The 20,389-nt window shown below is 50.1% G+C and overlaps 1 protein-coding gene across 1 annotated transcript; it reads right to left on the reverse strand.

The window, feature by feature from the left end:
- Nucleotides 1-1,336: 1,336 nt before the first annotated feature.
- Nucleotides 1,337-16,292, reverse strand: LOC118851654 (serum paraoxonase/arylesterase 2-like). Its single transcript, XM_036761169.1, is given in 11 exon segments — nucleotides 1,337-3,094; nucleotides 3,446-3,499; nucleotides 3,501-3,539; nucleotides 3,541-3,576; nucleotides 4,176-4,257; nucleotides 5,322-5,522; nucleotides 7,218-7,344; nucleotides 7,863-8,028; nucleotides 8,666-8,721; nucleotides 11,887-11,957; nucleotides 16,192-16,292. Coding segments are annotated over 11 exon segments (1,065 nt in total). The 5' UTR covers nucleotides 16,266-16,292; the 3' UTR covers nucleotides 1,337-2,935.
- Between the last annotated feature and the right edge of the window lie 4,097 nt (nucleotides 16,293-20,389).

Here is a 20,389-nt window from a genome sequence, read left to right on the forward strand (position 1 = left end):
ATTTGGCTCAGTTCCCTATATATTTTAGAAATGAGGCCTTTATCAGAGATACTAATTGTAAAGATTTTCTCCCAATTTTCTGCTTCCCTCCTAATCTTTGTTGCATTGGCTTTTTTTGTACAAAAATATTTCAATTTAACATAATCAAAATTATCCATTTTACATTTTGTAATGCTCTCTATCTCCTGTTGAGTCATGAATTCTTTTCTTTTCCATAAATCTTATAAGTAAACTATTCCTTGCTCTCCCAAATTATAGTATCAGCCTTTACTCCTAAATCATGAACCCATTTTGACTTTATTTTGGTATGTGGTATAAGATATTGGTCTATGCCCAGTTTCTGCCCTACCATTTTCCAGTTTTCCCAGCAGTTTTTGTGAAATAGTGAGTTCTTAGCCCAGAAGCTGGATTCTTTGGGTTTATCAAAGAGTAGATTGCTATAGTTGTTGACTTCTCCATCTTGTGTTCCTATCCTATTCCACTGATCCACCACTCTGTTTCTTAGCCAGTACCAAGTAGTTTTGATGATTGCTGCTTTATAATACAGCTTAATATCTGGTATGGCTAGGCCATTTTCCCTAGCATTTCTTTTCATTAATTCCCTAGATATTCTGGACCTTTTGTTCTTCTAGATGAATTTTCTTATTATTTTATCCAGCTCTGTAAAATAATATTTGGTAGTTTGATTGGTATGGTGCTGAATAAGTAAACTAATTTGGGTAAAATTGTCATTTTTATTATATTAGCTTGGCCTCACCACGAGCAATTGATGTTTTTCCACTTCTTTAGATCTGATTTTATTTGTGTGAAAAATGTTTTGTAATTATGTTCATATAGGCCCTGCGTTTCATATCAACAACAAAACTAGCAGAAACCATATGATCATCTCAATAGATGCAGAAAAAGCCTTTGACAAAATACAACACCCATTCCTATTAAAAACACTAGAAAGCATAAGAATAAATGGAGCCTTCCTTAAAATTATAAATAGCATTTACCTAAAAACCATCAACAAGCATTATTTGTAATGGGGATGAGCTAGATGCATTCCCAATAAGATTATGGGTGAAATAAGGATGTCCATTATCACCCCTATTATTCAATTTGGTACTAGAAATGTTAGCTTTAGCAATAAGAGCAGAAAAAAGAAATTGAAGAAATTAGAATAAGCAAAGAACAAACTAAATTATCACTTTTTGCAGATGATATGATGATTACTTAGAGAATCAAGTAAAAAACTACTTGAAATAATAAACAACTTTAGCAAAGTTGCAGGATATAAAATAAACCCACATAAATCCTTGGCATTCCTATACATTACTAACAAAGCCCAACACCAAGAGATAGAAAGAGAAATTCCATTTAAAGTTACTCTAGACACTATAAAATGTTCCTCTTTTTTGAACATGAGATCCCACAGAAGGCTCAGTTGAGCCTCTGTGCAAAATACCTTTCTGCTTCTCACTTACTGATCACTAAAGAACAATACACATTCATTCATTCATTCATTTTTGGCCACTGATTCAGAGCTGGCAGGGGCCATCTACTCTAAGATCTGAGCCTCAGAGAAGATGAGTGACCTGCCCTAGGTAACATGGGTTATGGTGCATTGGGGGATTGGAACCCAGTTTTCTTTTTACAGCACCAATTATGTTCTTCACATTTACTAGGCAGGCATTAGAAAGTGGATAATTTTATGCCAATTATATTCTAGAAAAAGTTACCCATGTAGGCATCTGAAGAAGGAACCATCATCCTCGATGACAGGGCAAGGGGCTCTAAGTTTTTTGCTTTTGGCTCCTAAAGAGCCATGGGACATCTGATGACCAGCTCCCACCTCAGGGAGCAGTGTGGTAGGTCAAGGCAAGTATGACAGCTGGAATGCTCAAGGCTTTCTTCCCTGGTTTGACAAGACTTGGTTAAAGAATTGACCTTGGGGTAGGATTCTGTCTAGCATGACAGAATCTGAGAGTCTAGTACTGAGCATCAGCTACTAATGGAAACTCACACTGCCACTCTGCACCCTGTACCTTAACCCTTTACTTGAAAGAGCCTGCTTTAATTTTTGTGGTAGCAGAGAACTGAAAATAGTAAATGTCCATGAATTAGGAACTAGTTGAGCAAAGGGTGATATAGAATCTCAAGGGAACATGATTCTTTTGTAAGAAACAAGGATGTTGAATACAGAGAAGCCTGGGAAGACTTACTGAACTGATGCAGAGTAGAGGCAGCAGGACCAGAACAATACACCCCTAAGGAAAGAATGACCATTACAAGACAGTTACCCAGCTCTGCCTGAGGATGAGACAGGAGAGGACCCTTCCCCCTTTTCTTTGTTGCAGAGGTAGGGGGAGGGGACATGAGAGTGGAACACTGCAGTGTGTCTTCAGACTCTGTCAATATGTCTGCCTCTTTGTGAGGGCTGGCTCTTTCAGAGAGGCTCCAAGAGAGAAATAGGGTGAAAAATGTGGGGGATGGAAAACAAAAGATAACCCAAAAATGTATTTTATTTTTCAGTAAAGAAGTTGGCTTCTTAGGTGCCCATAGGCAGTATGTGAAGGATGACTTGGACAAATGCAACCTCTGGGTTTAAGGAAATCTTTAACTGTTGGGGTCGTAAACAACAAGAGGACAGTAGGTGCTGCTGAACTGAGTCAGTGGTCACTGGGAGGGGGCTAGGGCAAACCAGCCACGAGGCTCTGTCCTGGGAGCTCTGTGAGGGCTCGGGCAGGGGCAACAGGGCAGGGACATGTAGGTGGCAGTGCGGCTGCCCCGGAGCCCCCTGCACTGTCCCCTCTCTCATTTCCTTGCCCAGGAAGACAAGCACTTCCTTCAAATCACCTCCGTCTTAGTCACCTGTACTCCACGCACTTCTTCAGGATGGACAATTCACAGTGAATTTGGTGTTAGTAAGAGCTGGGGCTGTGGATGCCCCTCAGAGCTGGCACTGCAGGGCCCTATGATACAATGTGCCGATGAGCAGCTTCCCACCATACACAGAGCCCACGGTGCTGCCCTGCAACACAGATCCATTGTTGGCATAGACTGTGCTCACTGTGGGTGTCTCAGAAAGAATGTTCTGGATCCGAAGCACCTGAGCAGAGAGGAACACACCCTGGCATCAGCCCCTGCCCACAGGCAGCACCAGTGGGACCAACTTCTGCCCCATGAGGAAACAAGTTTGTGAGGAGTCTGGTGTTGAGACCCCCAAAGGGAGCTCCCTGTATGAAACACTGGCTCCCTCTTCATGATCAACAAGGATCACGCTCCCACACACATCACACTCCCACTTCATTCTCTGAAGTATTTTAACTGTTCATTCTGGCTGAACATTGACTCTTCACAGAGGAATGAGGGGACCCAGGGAGCTGGGCCAATGAGCTGGCCTGGACCAGTGAGAAGGAGGAGAGGATGAGCCTCACCTTGGGGATGTCAGGTGACCTACCTGGGATGCAGGAGGGTTACTGGGGTCATAGATGAACAGCTTCTGGCCATTAGGGGTGACAGCCCACCCAGAGGTCTCCTGTGGAAGGGTCAACTGGACAGGTTATCCACTATCGTGTCCAGGTGGAGTACCTGCCAAAGGAAGACAGGACCATGTCTACACAGGCTGCACATGTCATATGACCTCACAATGACCTTATACCCAGCTGGCTCCTGGGTCAAGCTACATGTCCTCCTCCTGGACTGTAGACATAATCCCACATAAAGTGAATTCTTCTCACCGTAACAATGGCCATCAGCTCTGGGGAACAGGGCCTCACTCTCCAGGTGAGACTGGCCATGCTCTGGGAGCTCAGTGCCTGAACAGAGAGGCCTAGCCATCTTGAACCAACTTCCCATGAGGGTTTGAGCATGGGGACACAAGGGCCTCTTGACTTTTGCTTATCAGTTTTCCTTCTGGGGGCACTGATCCCTGAACTTTTTGCCTTGGGAAAGCTCACTGGATGCCCAGATTCATGGCCATCAATGCCTGGTGGCTTTGGACCAGAATCCACCACCTAAGCATACCCAGGGCCAGTGATGAAGGGGGAAGAGGAGAGAAGTACAACCTTGAGACTGGTCAATGTGACCACTAAGGCAAGGCCTTTCCTGGACAGAGCAGCCTGGGTTAGGACATGCAGGACAGGCAGCCAGCATCCAGCTAGGATGGAAGAGTCATCCTGTCCCCTTACCTTTACTTGATTCAAGCTCCAATTGGCGTATTTTTCCATGACGTGGATTTCATGGGCAAAGCTATCTGCAACATAGATGTACCTTCACCAAAGGGACACATTTGTTAAAGAGATGCATCCACGTAAAGCCTGGCCTATAGCTGGAGCAGGGTCCTTAGCCTGTGGTCCACAGGGTATCTGATAACTGAATGTCAAGTCTCATTGTCTTGACATATTTTGTCCAGTGCACTTGAGGGGTGCCCGTGAGGCCCATGATGCTGACAAGATGCAGACCACCTGGCCTAGAGAGTGCCAAGGCATGTCCATGGCATGGTCTGCCCACTATTTGTAGTTTTGTTTCAAGAGTGGGCCTTTAGGCACCTGCTGGGGTCCCCTTGGGGTAGGACTGAGCGCGAACAACCCTGCCACCTTCATAGCACTTGGAAGTTTGGAAAGCACTGGCCATGACCATCTCCTTTGCCCCTCCCTACATGGCATGGTGTGGCATGGCTAAGAGAGAAGTCTGCTACCCTAGAGAGGAGTCTGGAGGGGCTGACAAGGCAGACTTTGGGGGTCACAAATCTATTTTTTGCTCTTCATTTTCGAAGTATTTTAACCTTATCCAAGCAGATCCTTCATACCTGGACTGATGTATGTTTTGTAACTTGTACTTCTTGTGACACTGAAAATGAAGATGCCACAGGACAGTTTTGTCTGGTTGTAAAGGGCCACAGTGCACCCAGAGGAAAGAATCCAGACTCTGGGATCAGTGAAGACATGAGTTTAGACCAAGCCTCTAAGGCTATGCCCTGCATGACCTTGGGCATCCATCTCTTCATCCCCATGGCCTCAGTAACCCCACCTGCCAAATGATGGAGGTAGACAAGTTGACTGCTGAGGTCTCTTTCAGCCCTAGACCTAGGACCCTGTGGATCCCAGGGTCACCACAAAGTAACATCTAGCTCACTGAATCTCTGAAAAGTGTAATTACAAATAAAAGACCTTTAAAAACCAGGACCCCAAACTCTATTGATGGTAGGGATCTTGAGGTCTGGAATAGCACCATAGGGTGACAGCCCCCTCTCTGAGGAGTCTGGACTCTCTCAGGCAGGGCTGAGATTTCCCCAGGGGCTCAAGAATCCCCAGTGACCGACCAACCAACCATACTTCTTATCTGGGGACACGTTGATGCCATTGGCGGAGTCGAAGCCCTCAGCCACCACGCGGACATCTTCGGGGCTGTAGTAAATGACGTTTGTCCAGTGCAGATTCAAGTAGACCTCCAGATACTTTAAGAAAATATCGGAGAAATAGTGGCTGTTGGTGGCATAGAAATGCTCCGGACCCACAGCTATGATGTCATTCACACTGAAAGAAAGAGAAAAGTAAGGCCGGGAAACCAACACCTGGACCATTGCATAGGGCAGGCTACTGGTCATCTCCAGCAACAACTGGTGTTCTGGGTCAACAAGCCCCAAAGGTGGTGGCAAAGGAGTCAGGGAGAGAATGGGAGGGGGGAGGTGACAAATGGGAAGGGGGAGAAAACAAGTGGGAGGGCGAGAAGACAAGTGGGGGAGAGGGGGTAAATGGGAGTGGGGGAGGGGAGGTATAATAGTAATTAAGGTGGGACTTTTTGCTATTGACCTTTAATGATTCTGGCCTTTGTTTGAATGGGGCAGATAAAGTGGGATGTTTTTATATTTCCAGCACTGAGACAATTGGGAACTACTGATTTGTATCTGATGTGATGGGGGCGGGGAACTTCTCCACTCCCAGGCTGGGTGAGGTCAGGGTCCTCTGGGCCCTGAACAGGACACATAAGCACAAAGGTTAGAGTTCTCTCTCAGAGCTCTGAGCCACAGCAGCAGTGGTGAGTGACTCTAGCCGTTCTAATGAGCTCCATGGGTGTACACCCAGATGTTGGTAACTACGAATTGTATTTGGTCCGTAATTCAGTGTGCTGGCCTTTTCCCCTGAACTAGGTGGATGTTATTTGTATGCTGGATTGAAGTGAGATTGTTAACCCCTTAACATTGCTTTCCTTAATAAAGCAGATGAAAAGGACCTGGGCTTGCAGCATTCTGTGAGCTGGTTGTTGTTGGCTTTACGCCCTCACAGCAGCTGCTAGCCTAATTGTTGAAACAGGAGGTCACAAAGGAAATCTTGCACCTCCCCTACCTCCAGCACAGTCCAGGGTGGGTACAGGGTATGCTCATGAAGCTTTGGGAAGGAATACAAGGAATAGGAGGAAATTAAAAATGAAGTCACCTAGTTGGGACATACGAGACATCTAGATAAATGTGTCTGTCCATAATTGTCTTGGAACTGGGGTGGGGTTATTCTTGGCCAAGGCCAGCCTGAGGAGCAGGAAAGTTTGCTGGATGCCTAATTGCCCACACCAGGAGATTTCCTTCCTCTTGCATTGAAGGGGAGGAGTGTCCACTTGGTGGTTCCTGCAACCAGCTGCTGGAGCCCATGAGGGCAGGGTCAGCCTGTGTCCAAAGCCAGTCAACAAACTCTTTTTCAGTGCTTCCTGGGTGGCAGCCCTGAGCCAAGCACCAGAGATACAAAGAAAGGCAAAAAGACAATCCCTAAAAGTACATAGCAGAAAGCAGAAGCGCCCAGGAGGCCATTTCAGGGACCATTCTGCTGTGTCTTGCCAGGAGGCCTCGGACCAGCCAGCCAGATCAATCTCAACTTGGCTTCAGATAGATGAAGTTCTGTGCAGGTGTTGCCTTTTGACTTTAGTGTGGCTGACAGCCCAGCACAGACCCACCCATTTCGAGGGCCCTGGCTGATGAGGACAAGAGACAGTAGGGAAGAGAGGCTATTTTGTCTCCTACTTCCAATGAGCCCCAGCCAGAACTGGAAATCAACCCCTGTCCTAGCTGTCTTCCTCTGGAGCTTCCTCCAGCTATCAAGGACTTCCAAAATTATGGTGACCAGAAGTGGACCAGCTGGCCACCTGCTTGGGGTGGAGGGCCCACACACAGACCATTAAGGGCTGTTAACCACATCTGGAGGACACCTCCACGTGGAGGAAGTGAAACAAGATGGCAGTACCTTGGAAGAAGCTCATGGTGGAGGGTTTTCAGGTGTAAAAGGGAACTCTCTTCTTCTTCAAATTTAAAAATTTCTACTGTGCTGCTGAACTCAGGGTGGTTTGCAACGAAGAGATAGACGGTGTCATCTAAGGCAAGGACAAAGTGTGTAGCTCAGAGAGGACATGGCCACTTGACCTAGACCTTGGCTCTCTGCTTCTGACCCTGGAACTCTGTTCTGGAAGCAGGAACAGCTGGAGGGCAGCCCTCTTCTCTCCCCAACATTCCCCCCAACGCTGGCCTGGTTTGATGGTGACTCAGCTGTCTTGGGACAGTCTCCTCTCTCCACATACAAGAATTCAGGAACCTCCCATTCTTGCTTCAATTCACAACCCAAAGATTCCCACGCCTCAGTGCCAAGTGTCATGCCTAGAACGTTTTGAAGGAGGCTGGGCTCTAGCTGGGAATAGCTTGGGGAATTCACAGAGATCACTGGGGTGAATCCAAACTGAGCTGCATGAGACACACTTTGGAAGCCTCATACCAAACAATGGCAGAGCCGTTGGAGACAGCCTGAGTGTGCGTGAGACCTTCCCACAGCCCCGCTCCAGGCTTGGCATCAGGCAGCCGAGATGGCCACGGGTCATCAAAGGCTTCTTCTGCTTACCTTTGTCGATGAAAGTACTGATGCCATGGGGATTAAAAGATGCCAGATCAAATCCTCGGCTGATTCGAAGCTCTCGGGCCCTGGAGCTGTCCTTGTTCAGATCCATCATTAGGATTCCTCCATGCTTCTCTGGGGCAAAGCTCTGCATCCCAGGAAACTTGAGGCCCTGGCGCAAAAAAGCCCCAAGCTCATCAGGCCCTTTGGGGCTGGATGAGATGGCAGAGCCAAGGCCGCCAGGTGCTGCTGCACCCCTTCTCCCAACAGGGAGAGCTAAGGGCAGGCAGGTGCTACTCAGAAGAGCTTCCAATCTGAGCTAGAATCACAGCTGGAAGCAAACCCGGAAAAACCCTCACTTCAAGACGTCCCCTCCTAGGTCCTGAGGAGAGAGATCTTGTGTATCCACTTGTCCAAGGGGAGGCTGCAAACTAGCTGCCCAGGCCCTGAGTTTGTCCTGTTCACCAGAGGGCCTGTCTAGAGGTGGGGCAGTGGGGGACAGAGTGTGCTTTGCATAAAATAACACATGATGTTGGTGGGGGGGCCCTTAAAGCAGTGGCTCCAAACACACCCCCCAAAACTAGGTACCCTAGAAAAAGATGGCTCTCATGCTGGGGGAATGAAGTCCTCAAACTACACAGGACCCAGGGGCGGGAGGACTCAGCTTCAGGGAAGCTGAAGAGATGCGTCCTGACCTTAGGTCCACTCTGATTACTGGCCAGGGGGTAACCAGCGCCAGTCTCTGGCCCTGACCCAAGGAAGACAATATTTCTAGTCCTGAAGTGCTCAGAGGTAGAGAAGACACTTACCACACTAAGGAAAGCCAAGCCATTGGGAAGTATGTCGATGTCTTCAGAACCTGCTTCTGGAAATAAACAGAAACAGGCAACCATGAAGCTCAGCACTCCAGGGATCTGGGTGACCTCATATCCCAGTCAGGGCAGAGGAAGACCACAGGGTGTCCTGTCTCACCCTCTAGGCCTTTGGGCTGCTGAGCTGGGGGAGGGGTAGAATATGGCCCATTGGCCCCAAGTAGGCTTTAGGCCTGGACCTGGAGAGAGCCAGAGCCTGAGATCACCCTTGGCTTCAGCATCAGCTCTGGTCCTTCCTCCAGCCTAGCCCTGGAGCTGGGAGGCAGATCCTGGCAAATGGGCTCCTTCTGGGTTGGGAGGACGGGAGGAAGGGAGGTTCTCCCTGGACCTTGCCTGGGACCCCTGACCCTCTGAGGCTCTTGCCAGGGATTCTGTTGTGTCTTCTTCCTCTAGCTTCTAGCCCATTTGGGGGCCTGGGAAAGGAGGGGACCAGAGACTAGGGCAGGACTGGTAGTTACTCCTGCTTTGGCCCTCCTGCTGCATGGGGCATTGTGAGAGGGAGTCAGAGTCTGAGCCCTGGGCCCCTGCTGGAATGTAGACTCCTCCCTCCTTCTCTGGGCATGGCTTCCAAAAAAAGCAGCAGAAACAGCAGCCTGGGCTGCCTTGGGTCTCTGGGAGAGAGCTGGCTGTGCCCAGATAAAAGGACTCCCCTGATGGGGCTCTTCCCTTTCTATCCACAGGCCCAACATCCTCCCATGCTCCTAGTGCCCAGGCCAGACCTTGGGAGCTTTAGGTAATAATGGGAATTGAGAGCAGGGGAAGAGGGAAGGGCTGGCTGCCAGTTATCAGGCTCCTTCCTCGAGCAGGGAGCTCCTGGTTTTGTCCTGGATCTTGGCCCTGGCCCTCTGGCCTCTACACTGGGGTTGTGGATGGAAGCACAGCCAGGTATCTGGACCCCTCCTGGGGCCTTGAACCTGCCCCCTAGGGCAGTAGGAAGGGGGTGGCATGAGGTTGGGCACAGAAAGTTCCAGTGTTCTGTCATTCCTGGGAAAGTCAGCAGCAGGTAAAGAAGGAAAGTGGAGGGAAGCAAGGAGCCAGTGATTGTCAACAAGCCCACTCCATGTCTAAGGCCCTTTGCTGGCCCTGGCATCCTCAGAAGGAGGGCCCATCCCAGGATTTTCCAAAGCCATCACTGACATGGGAGGCGGGGCTAGGGATGAGGCCTGAGGAGCAAGACAGTTTTCAGCCTACTCGCTGCATGACCTCTGGTAACTCAACTGACCTTCTCTGGGCCTTAGCTTCCACATCTGTCAAGAGTGGGGGATGCCTGCCCCAAAAACCTCCTGGGACATTGTGAAGATCTCTTTGTACCCTTAGCTTCATTCAAAACTAAATTCAGGTGCTACATCCTCCAGTCAATCCACAGGGGCTTATTAAGGGCCTACAATGTGCCCAGCACTGTGCTAAGTGCTTGGGAATACAGAGACAAAAGGGAACAGGCCCTGCCCTCAAAAGGCTATATTCTAACGGGGGTGGGGACAGTCTAGACACAAGCATAATTATACACAAAATGAGTCCAAGGTGGTCTTGGGAGAACCACCAAGGATTCTAAAGGGGCAGGGGAGATGGGGAAGAGGGACTAAGGGTTCGAGTGAATCTGAGTGGGGAGCAACCAGTGTGAGCAAAGACAGGCTGGGAGCGTTTGCTGGGCCAGGTGGCAGAGTGAGTCAAGTGAAGTAGAGGACAAGAACACTGGAAAGGTAGGAAGGGACCAGGGTGGGGAAGAGATTTTGACACCAAGCAGAGGGTTTTGTCTATTTGATTTCAGAGTTAAGAAGGAGTCACTGAGTTCGTGGAGCAGAGTGAGGGGTGACCCGGCCCAACCTGGGCTATGGAGGCTGAGTGGAGCATGGCTGGGAAGCAGAGAGGCCAGTGAGGAGGCTACTCTGTCAGGAGAGATCATGAGAGCCTGAAATCAGGTGGGGCTGGGTGAGTAGAGAAGAGGGGACAGGAGCAAGCTGCTGTGGGGGAGGAGAGGCAAGCCTGGGGGCTGGGAAGAAGGCCATGCCCTGAACAGCTGGAGGGCCCCCAGTGGGTTCTGTTTTAGACACATTAAGTTGGAGATGCCTAGAAAACATCCAGTCTGAAGTATCAAACAGAAGGAGGTGATGAGGGACTGGGGCCCAGAGGAGAGACTAGGGCTTCATCTGCACAGGGAGGATAGAACCGAATCCATTCAGTTCAGAGCTACTGAGATCCACAAGCAAGGGAGTGGTTGGGGAATGAGTCTTGGGGCCACCCACCCTTGGCAGGTGGGACTGGATGAAAAGCCTTCCAAGGAGGCTGAGGAGCAGTCAGACAGGTAGAAGGGGAGCCAGGGAAGAGAAAAGAGTATCGGGAGAAGAGGGTGAGGGACAGCGCCAAAGCTGCAGAGCTGGCAGGATGAGGCCCAAGGCTCCTCCACCCCAGAATACCAGACAAGGCACCCCCTGAGAGAGTGTAACTCCTTAGGGCAAGGATGGTGTCTTGCACAGAGCCAGTGTATACACAAAATGCTGGAATTGGAAGTTAGTCACCCACCCACACCATGTCAGGCACTGGATGTCATGGTGAAGACAGAGGGGAGAGTGTGGCCACATCCAAGCTAAGGCCCTTCACCATCTGCATTGTCCTCTTCTGACACTTTCCAGACTAGCTCTGCTGAGACAATGTATAACAGAACTATCCTCTCCCTGGTCCCACAGAGGTAGGAGGCAGGCTGCCCCTTTTTAGGACACTTTTTATAGGGAAGTAAAATGTGGAGCCTTGGCCAAAAGCCTTGAAGCCATTAGAGAACTCTTAGGAGTGGAGAAATCACTGCTAATTAGGTCCTCTCTCCTGCAAGCACGCCAGGCTTGGCCTCAACAGTGAACAGGGCCCTTTCAGCCCTTTACAATTTTGGTAAGTGGACTGAACAACCATGAATTCAGAATTTAAATACTGCAGTAATGACAGACCCACCATAAGAGTTGGGCTGAGACTGGAAAGGAAAAAAACCATATTAACTCCAGGCATGGTCATGCCCCTGCTTCTTCCACACTCCCCCAAAGATTTGAGAAAAATCAGCTCCCAACATGTATGAGCCCAAAGAGAGCCTAGGAGATCTCACCTACAATAAACTCTTAACTCATTGTGTCTCAGAGGGTGGGGGATGTAGACAACCCCTGCCTTATACATACCTACACCTTTGATCAAGTGGCAGTTGGGAAGGTCAACGGGTTCAACTTCTCTGGAGGCATTAAGGCGATTCCTATGAATATAAACCAGTGCATCAGCTGATGAACATTCACCCAAGGTTCTTGTACCAAAGAGAGCTATGTGCATTCCCATTCCCTCTGTCAATATATGACAAGCTGGGTGTGTGTGTGTGTGTGTGTGTGTGTGTGTGTGTGTGTGTGTGGTGGGGGACAGTATAGTCATGGGGGATGGAAAGGATTCTGCAAAGGCTAGCTAGTTCAGGAAACACTAGCCCTTAGTTAATTCCATCCAATAAACTTTTATTGAATGTCTACTATGTGCCAGGCCCTGTGATAAGCATTCCCCATCCCATGCCTCAGAAAAATCAATGGAAGGAATGCTAACAGACAATGTGTGAATTGTTGGAACAGTCTTTGTCCCCTTAAGATGTGCATCTTCTGGACCAGCTGTCTCGGACAGCAGACAAACACTGTTTAAGTGCAGGCATGCATTGGGTAGCTCCCTCCTCTCCCTACAGTTTCCCTTCTTTCTGAGCCCTCTGAACGTGAATAGATAATAACAAGGCCTCTGTTCTAGCCAACCTTGGCAACAGATTTCACCTATCCTCTGTGGCCCACCTCCAGCCTCAGCACCTCTGGCTGACACAGCTTCCCTGACTGGGCAGAACAATATAAATGAAGGTATCTGCTGGTTATTCTGAATCCTGGGGTAAAGCCTCAGCCAGGACCCCTACATCACAGGAGAACTGGCTCCCTGGTGAGCTGGCCCTGGTGAGTCTCTGCAGACACTTGTGGGAAGGGTGGGGTTGGCCCACCCCAAATACCCACATCACAGGACTTGCTCAAAGCCAGCCAATGGAAGGTTTGAATGGCCCTGTGTAATATCAATTAAGTTGGGTGTCTTTGATTGAGTTTTACTAGGTGCTAAACCCCAGGCCCAAACCCCTGTCTGCTAGGTACTAAGCCTGTGTGGGTGTGAAGCCCTAAGGGTCCTGAGGGTAGTTGCTAAGACCAGAGCCAATCATAGGAGCCTAAGTTCTGGTGGCTCAGATGACGTTTGATGATGTCTGAAACTGTATGAAAAGAAAGAACAGAGTTATTTGCTTAGGGCTCTCACTCTTGAAGGTGTGCTGATGTGGAGACTCTGGACAGCTGTACTTAAGAGCCCTCTCCAGCTTGTAAACCCGGATGTTTGAACTTTGTTAAACTCTGATAACTATGGATCAAGATTTGAATCAGACAAAGTCTGTCTGTTGATGTTTGTAATTTGTTTGTGTTTGCTCTGAAGTTCAGGGTGCTGGCTTTTTCCCCTGAACTAAGTGAATGATGTCTGTATGTTGGATTAAAGTAAGATTGTTAACCCATTAACATTGCTTTCCTTAGTAAAGCAGATTGAAAGAACCTGTGTTGGCAGCTTTCTGTGAGCTGGTTGTTGGTGGGTCTTACACCCCTTCAGCAGCTGCTAGCAGATTGTTGCAACACCCTGCTCACGAGGGCACATTCCCAAAGGTCCAGGACAGACAAAGATGGGGAAAGTTGGCATGGTACAGGTCAGTACCCTGGACAGTCCCCACTCAGCCTGCAAGTCCAAGCCTCCACCAGGCTCCCAGGGCATCAGCCTGGCTTCGATGTGGGAGTCAGTTATTCGACCTGATAATCTCCTTCCCTGATGCATGTACACTCCACAGGTGCCCACCAGTGTTGAGAGTTCACAGAAGGCTCCAGAATGTTGGGTGGAGGACTCCTAGGAGGTCATGGCGGGGCTGTGCCACCACCAGGCCACACCTGTGGGGAGAGCAATTGTGTCCCTGCCCTCCTCAATCTTCCTGACTGGCCCAGGGTCTCTGTGGTTCAGCATACCCTGTGGGCTTGCATGGGAGAAAGGAAACAAGTATTTATCAGGTGCCTACTCTATGCCAGGCACTGTGCTAAGCACCACACAAATATTTTCTCATTTGATCCTCATAACAAGCTTGGGAGGAAAGTGCTATTTTTTGAAGATTTCATTTTGCAGATGAGAAAGCTGAGGCAGGCAAAGGTTAAGTGACTTGTCCAGGGTCACACTGCCAGGAAGTGCCCGAGATTGGATTTGAACTCATGTCTTCCTGACTTCAGACAACTAGGTGGCGAAGGGGCTAGAATGCCAGGCCGGGACTTGGGAAGACTCATCTTTCCGGTCTAGTCACTCCATCCTTTTTGCCTCAGTGTCCTCACCTGTAAAATGAGCTAGAGAAGGAAAAAGCAAGCCACTCCAACTGTTTTGCCAAGAAAACCCCAAATGGGATCAAGAAGCAACAACAGACTTCCTGACTCCAGGCCCAGCGTTCCACAGCTAAGCCGCATGATGGCCAAGTAGAGCCGGGGCTTATGCCGGCCCATATCTTGTGCCCCTTCCACTTGCTGGCAGATGTCTGTGACTGTTCAGCTTGGGAACCCTCTGCAGGCAAAGGTTTCGTCTCCTCCACCCCAATCCCCAAACCCAGTTAATAAATGAGAGGGCCCCAAAGCATGGCCTGCTTGGGCCTGGTCTCCTGCTTTGACCAAGAATCCACTAAGATGTCAGGATGTGCTCATGTGCTTATGTCTGGATGTGTATGTGTATGATGGGGGGCGTGATGGCCAGGACACATCTCAGTCTTCCCACTGTCCACAGTGGGCCCCTGAATGCCACAACCAACTGAAGGAGAAAAAAGAGGAACAAAGCCCTCCCCCTCCATCTCCCTGTGCTCCTTGGAATAGATGGTGAAACAGGGAGCCCACATATGTGATTTGGCCCCAGGACAAGCCCTGTGGCTGCCCAGCCCCCAGAGGTCGTGGGGCCCAAGTATGGCCAGCATCTAGGAGCCGTGGCTGGGGCCCACTCCTTGGGGTGAAGCCTTCCATGCCCATATGGTCTTACTGGGGCAGTCCCTGGGACTTCTCAGTCTCGATAACAGTGACGTTAGTGACACAGCAAAGATGTTGCCAGGAAAATTGTAGGGTCCCAGATGGAGAAGGGGCTTCCAAGGCTATCAAGCCCAAACCCATGTCACAGAGAAGGAAACTGAGTACCTAGAGGATCCTAGACCTGGGGATGACAGAGAAGGGCTGCATCTGGGGCCAGCGAAGGATCTCCAGGCCTGGGAGTTCCATGGAGAATATGTGGGTCACAGAACCTTCAGTCCCTTAGACCAGAGAAAGAGGAAGTTGGCCAAGGTCCCTGCTACTTGGGGAGGGGTTGGACCCAGAAGCCAGGCAGGCTCTTCCCCCTTCACCCCATTGTCAGAACCAGCTTTCAATCGTTGTCTTCACTTTGCAAGAGGGCCTTACGTGTCCCCCCACCCCACACAGCAACGACCATCATCAGGGGGGCACACATTTAAAACTGGTACCCAAGTAAAGTGGAGCCGGGCAGCAAGACACATGCTTAAGGCTGGAGGGTAGGGCTGCTGCCAGCGCTGGGGGCACTGGGAGGATCAGGGATGTTCTTCACCAGCAGCCTAGAAAAATCGCTGAGGCAAGAACATGCTCCCCAGCCAGAGGCAACACGCATTGTGTGGGGCGGCGGGGGGGGGGGGGGGGGGGGGGGGGGGGGGGGGGGGACCGTTGTTTCGCTCCACCGCCGCTCGGCGGCTTTTGTGGCGGGGGGGGGGGGGGGGGGGGGGGGGGGAAGGAGAGACGGAAAGGGGGGAGGGGAGGATAGTGGGGGAGAGAGAAGACCCGAGAGGGGCCCTGGAATTGCAAGGCGAAGTTGCAAAATTTCTGCGTTTTCACTACCAGGCCGGGAGCGGGTGTGTGGAGGTAGGGGGTGGGGGAGACTCAGGGCCACGCCCTCTTCAGCCTCGCAGGCGGTAACTAAGGACTGAGTGCCCCATTTCTTCAAGAGGGACTGAAGGACAGGGCACCCAAGACAACTGGACAAGGCTGGAGGAAGGCAGAGCCCTGGGCGGCGTCGCCCAGGCCGCCAGATCGTTGTCACTCGCCCCCTGCCCGGCGCCTCTGTCCAATTCGGGGCGCTTAGGGACCGGCCCGCCTTCACGAGAGGAAGGGAAATTTCCAGGCTCCCATTCTCGCTACAGCTCTCACCCTCGCCCCCCTGGCTGCAGAGGATGGAAGTGGATTTGGGGAAGAGGTGGGGGCAAGAGAGAAAAGTGGAGGCTCCCGGCTCCGCGCCCCGCCCCCATCCCACCTCTGCCGTTCCGGGCTCCCCACCCTCCAGCCCCTGCACTCACCTCTCAGTCTGTGCCCCTAGGGCGCACAGAGGCTCACTAGAGCTCACGCACTATGCGCACCAGAAGCCCCTCTCACCTGAGCGCCACAAACCTCTCGCCCAGCAGCGCTAGAGCCAAGCCCAGAGCAGTGAGAACCACTAGCTGCGCCATGGCCGCTTCTGGTCCCGTCCCAGTCCGGGGAACCCGCCCTCTGCCCGCCTCCGCTGCCCCTCCGCTCCCGGCTCCGCCTCCACCCGCCCGGATTCTCAGACTCCGCTGATCCCTGAACCAGCCAGGAGGCCAGATCCTAGGTTCCAGGCTTGGCTCCAGGACTGGGGCTCAGGGCACCACCCATCTCCTGACCCCCACCACCCTCCCTTTTCTCCTCCGCCATCTTCTTCTCCTTCTGTCTCCGCCTCACCTTGCGATCCTCCTTCCTTCCCAGTTCCTCCTCCCTCCCTCTGGGTCTGTCTCTCCCTCCTCCCGCCCCCTCCTTCTGTAGTTCTCCCCCACCCACTCACACCAAGTTTTCTTCTGTCTCTTCCTCTTTCTCTCTGTGTCCAGGGCCCAGAACAGCACCACAGAAACCCTAGAATTCCCCCCAGGATCTTGTCCAGAAGATCCCCTCCCCCAAAGTGCCTCTAAGCGGACCTTGCGCCCCCTTGCCCCTCTCCTTGTTACCTCCTGGGGTGGCCAGACTAGCCGGATGAAGGGGGAAGAAGGGGGCGGCCTCCTTTTTTCCAGCCTGGAATTATTTTGTCTGGGCTTAAAAAAAAAAAAGTTTGTTGGATTGGAATGAATTGCATAACCACTCCATTCCCCCAGCACTCATCTCTTCGGGATTTCCATTAGACACACCCCTGGAGGGAAACCTCGTGCTTTTCCCACATTTGAAAAAAGTTTGAGAACCTCTGGTCTTGATGGAGCATCGTTCTGGCCCCACCCCTCCAGTGACTGAAGTTTAATGTGGTTTTTTTGTTCCGATGTATGGAAGATGAACTTGTATCTGACAAATGCCGCGGGTGACCATTGGTGGAGTGAAGGACTCCTGGAGATCACTGGAAACCCCCACCTGGCTTCCCATGTGGCAGGCTTGGCCTAAGCTCACTTCTCCAGCCTTCCTTGGCACTGGAGCCAATCCAGAAGACTTCATCAGAAAGGGTTTCCTTGTGGTGGGAAAACAGCCTTACTCACAAGAATAACACAACCACACACACACTAGAACCACCACAGAATTTCCTTTCCAGCCCAGATGGTGTAAGATGAGTTCTGGCAAGGTGATGACCTTCCAAAAAGAAAAAATGAAATCCTATTTCTCCTGCCTCAGCCATCACAGAGTGATGGCTGTGCCCCTGGACACTGTCCTCACTCGACGAGCCTCTGGGCTCTCTTGGCTCTCTTCTCAGTGACTTCTCCTCTGCTCTCATTCTCAGATGGACAGAAGGATGGGGTTGTGTGTGGGGATGGACACCCCTCCTCTCCAGTGTCTTGATAGAGCCTGGCAGCCTCCTGAGCCTCCTTGGGCTGGTGAGGTCAGGTAAGGCCAGGTCTTCAAAGGGGTCAGAGAAGCTCCAAACAGTTGAGAAGAGCTTTGTCTTCAGTTTTGTTAACCTTTGTACAGCTCTTTATACATACTAAGTCATTTGATCTCACAACACCCATGTAACACCAGTCCAAAAGCCCATTGGTATGGGACTCTCTCCTGATTGGTGGAGGTGAATTGCCTATGTCCCTGTGAGAGGCAGAGTAGAGAACCAGAGAAGGGAACAATGCTTCAGTCTCCAAGCTTCCAGTCTCTTAGGTACTTCTAGCTTCCAGGAGAGAGAGGGAAGAGACAGGGGCAGGCTGGGGGGGTAGGGAGGAGGGAGAGGAGGAGTAGAGGGAGAGGGGAAGGGAGGAGAGGAAGGGAGAGAGGGAGGGGAGGGGAAGAAGGAGAGAGAGAGAGAGAGAGAGAGAGAGAGAGAGAGAGAGAGAGAGAGAGAGAGAGAATGGAAGAGACCAAACCTTGTCAAGAAGGTAGCATGAGAGGAACTGTTCCATCATGATTCTGTCCCCAGCTTGCTTCACTGGAGACTGTGTGGAACTTCCCCTCAGATGAGAATTAGGAGTCACTCTTTTGGTTAAGCTGAGTTCCCTCACTCCCAATGGCAGAACTCCTTCTTTCTATATTGTCAGCTATATATTCTTCCTTGGGGTCTTCCTCCCCCACCCAACCATTATTGAAACTGATCCGAAGTTACCTTGAACCTGAAACCCACATCCCCCACACGACTAACATTTGAGGGGACAGAGAGATAGAATTCTAGCCTGGTATTCCCTCCCTCTCTTTGAGCACAGGAGAGTGGCAGCTTCAACCACTGCTCTCCTGCTTCCCCTCATAGCAGGGAGCAAAGTCTCCCTTGTAGAAGGGAGGGGGAAGAAGAGGCTAGAAATGTCTGTTGTCTCCTTATGAGCCGCAGGTGAGAGACAATGAACTCGGAGGGACGATCTTTCTCCTTAGATTGATTTTTTGAGCCAGCGAATCCCAAAGCATCTCTTGGGCTCCATTTCCCTGGCCATCTGTTTGAAGCTCCTGGGCAAGCCCTCTGAGGCCTGCCTGGAAATTGTCTTTCTGGGGACAGCTTTGTTTCCTCCCATTCTGGAAAACACATGTATTCTCATTTTTTCTTTTCTTTGTCTCTTCAATGGGAGTAGTTTTTTTTTTTTTAAGAGTCGCAGATAGTTTGGTTCTATGTTGGAATTTTTTGATGCCGACTTTATTTTGTTTTATTGTTTTTGTTTGGAAATGCCACAAGCTTCTCCCAGCATAGCTTCATCCCACTGTTAGGGAATTGCTGCATTTATTGACATGGAACATTTCTTACAAGTCTGAATGCTACTGAATGGAGAATTACTCACTAGATAATGATACCTCAATAAGTCCATGGCACTGATTGTTGGTTGTCAGGATTTGAATTCGAGTCTTTTGCTCTACTATTGTATTGCTTAAGCTCAGCATTTTAATGCAATAGAGTATTGTTGTTACAACACTGGACATCTGCTAATTGCATTAATGCTTGTGTATTAATGTGGGCATATGGGAAATGATCACCAAAAATGATGGCTGCTAAGACCCTGAGGGGCTCTGTCTTGCTTTTGCTGTTAAAAAGCATAGAGGTCTACTGAAATCAGAATTAGAAACCTAGGTGGTATGGTGGAGGGAATGCTGGACCAGAAGTCAGGAAGATTCAACTCCCTGAGTTCAAATCCAGCTTCAGATTAGCTGTGTGACCCTGGGCAAGTCACTTAACCCTGTTTGCCTCAGTTCCTCATCTGTAAAATGGGCTGCAGAAGGAAAAGGCAAACCCCTCCAGTATTTCTGCCAAGAAAACCTTAAATGGGGTTGTGAAGAGTGGATATGACTGAAAAAAGTACCTGAGTAACATGTGTGTGTGCCATCTGAAAGTACTCTTAGTGAGCCTTTGTTTAACATAAATTTTGGCTGTCCTGAAGACTGGTTGCCTGGGATGCTGGGAGAGTCATCCTTGTTTGAAGGCACTGATACTTAGGTTTACACAGCACACTTACAGGTTTTGGACCTGCCCCAGCTGATCTTTGTAAGGAAATGAAAAGAGTTTCAACACAGAGAGGAATGTTACCCCAGTCCCAATGTCCACACTCTCTACTCATTGGTGGAGATCAATGGGGCAGAGTTGGAGAGAGGATGGTTCTTCAGAATCTTCAAACTTAAGAGTCACTTTGGCAAATTCTGGCTTCCAGATTCAAGAGAGAAGATGGAGGAGGCCAAAGTCATGATGAGAGGAGTGGACAGTCTTCCTCATGTCCCTACCCCCAGCTTATTCCTGTAGAGATTTCAGGTCATTTCCCCTGGGGGGAGATCTTGGTTGAGCTGAGTTATCTTGCTCCCAGTTCGAGAGCTCCTTCACCCTGTGTGGTCTGGTATATGTCCTCTGTGCACTTCCTCTGAACTCTGCTCGCCTGTGGACTTGGATAAATGGGTTTCTTAGCTGTCTTGCGTGTATCTGTATTTCAATCCAAGCTTGTATACAGGCATTCAGTGGGAAGGGAGTCAAACCTTGGATATAATACTTGGGGTCTTCCTCTTTCCCAGTAATGAACAATGGCTAGAAGTTTAGCTTGAACCTAAAACACACATCACCTACACTAACAATATTTAAGCCAGTAGAGAGATAGAATTCTAGCTTGGGAGGGGGGAAGCCAAGATGGTGGCTGGAAAACAGGGACTAGCATGAGCTCCTTACCAAGTCCCTCCAAAAACCTATAAAAAATGGCTC

The sequence above is a fragment of the Trichosurus vulpecula genome, chromosome 5, assembly GCF_011100635.1.
Source record: "Trichosurus vulpecula isolate mTriVul1 chromosome 5, mTriVul1.pri, whole genome shotgun sequence".
NCBI lineage: Eukaryota > Metazoa > Chordata > Mammalia > Diprotodontia > Phalangeridae > Trichosurus > Trichosurus vulpecula.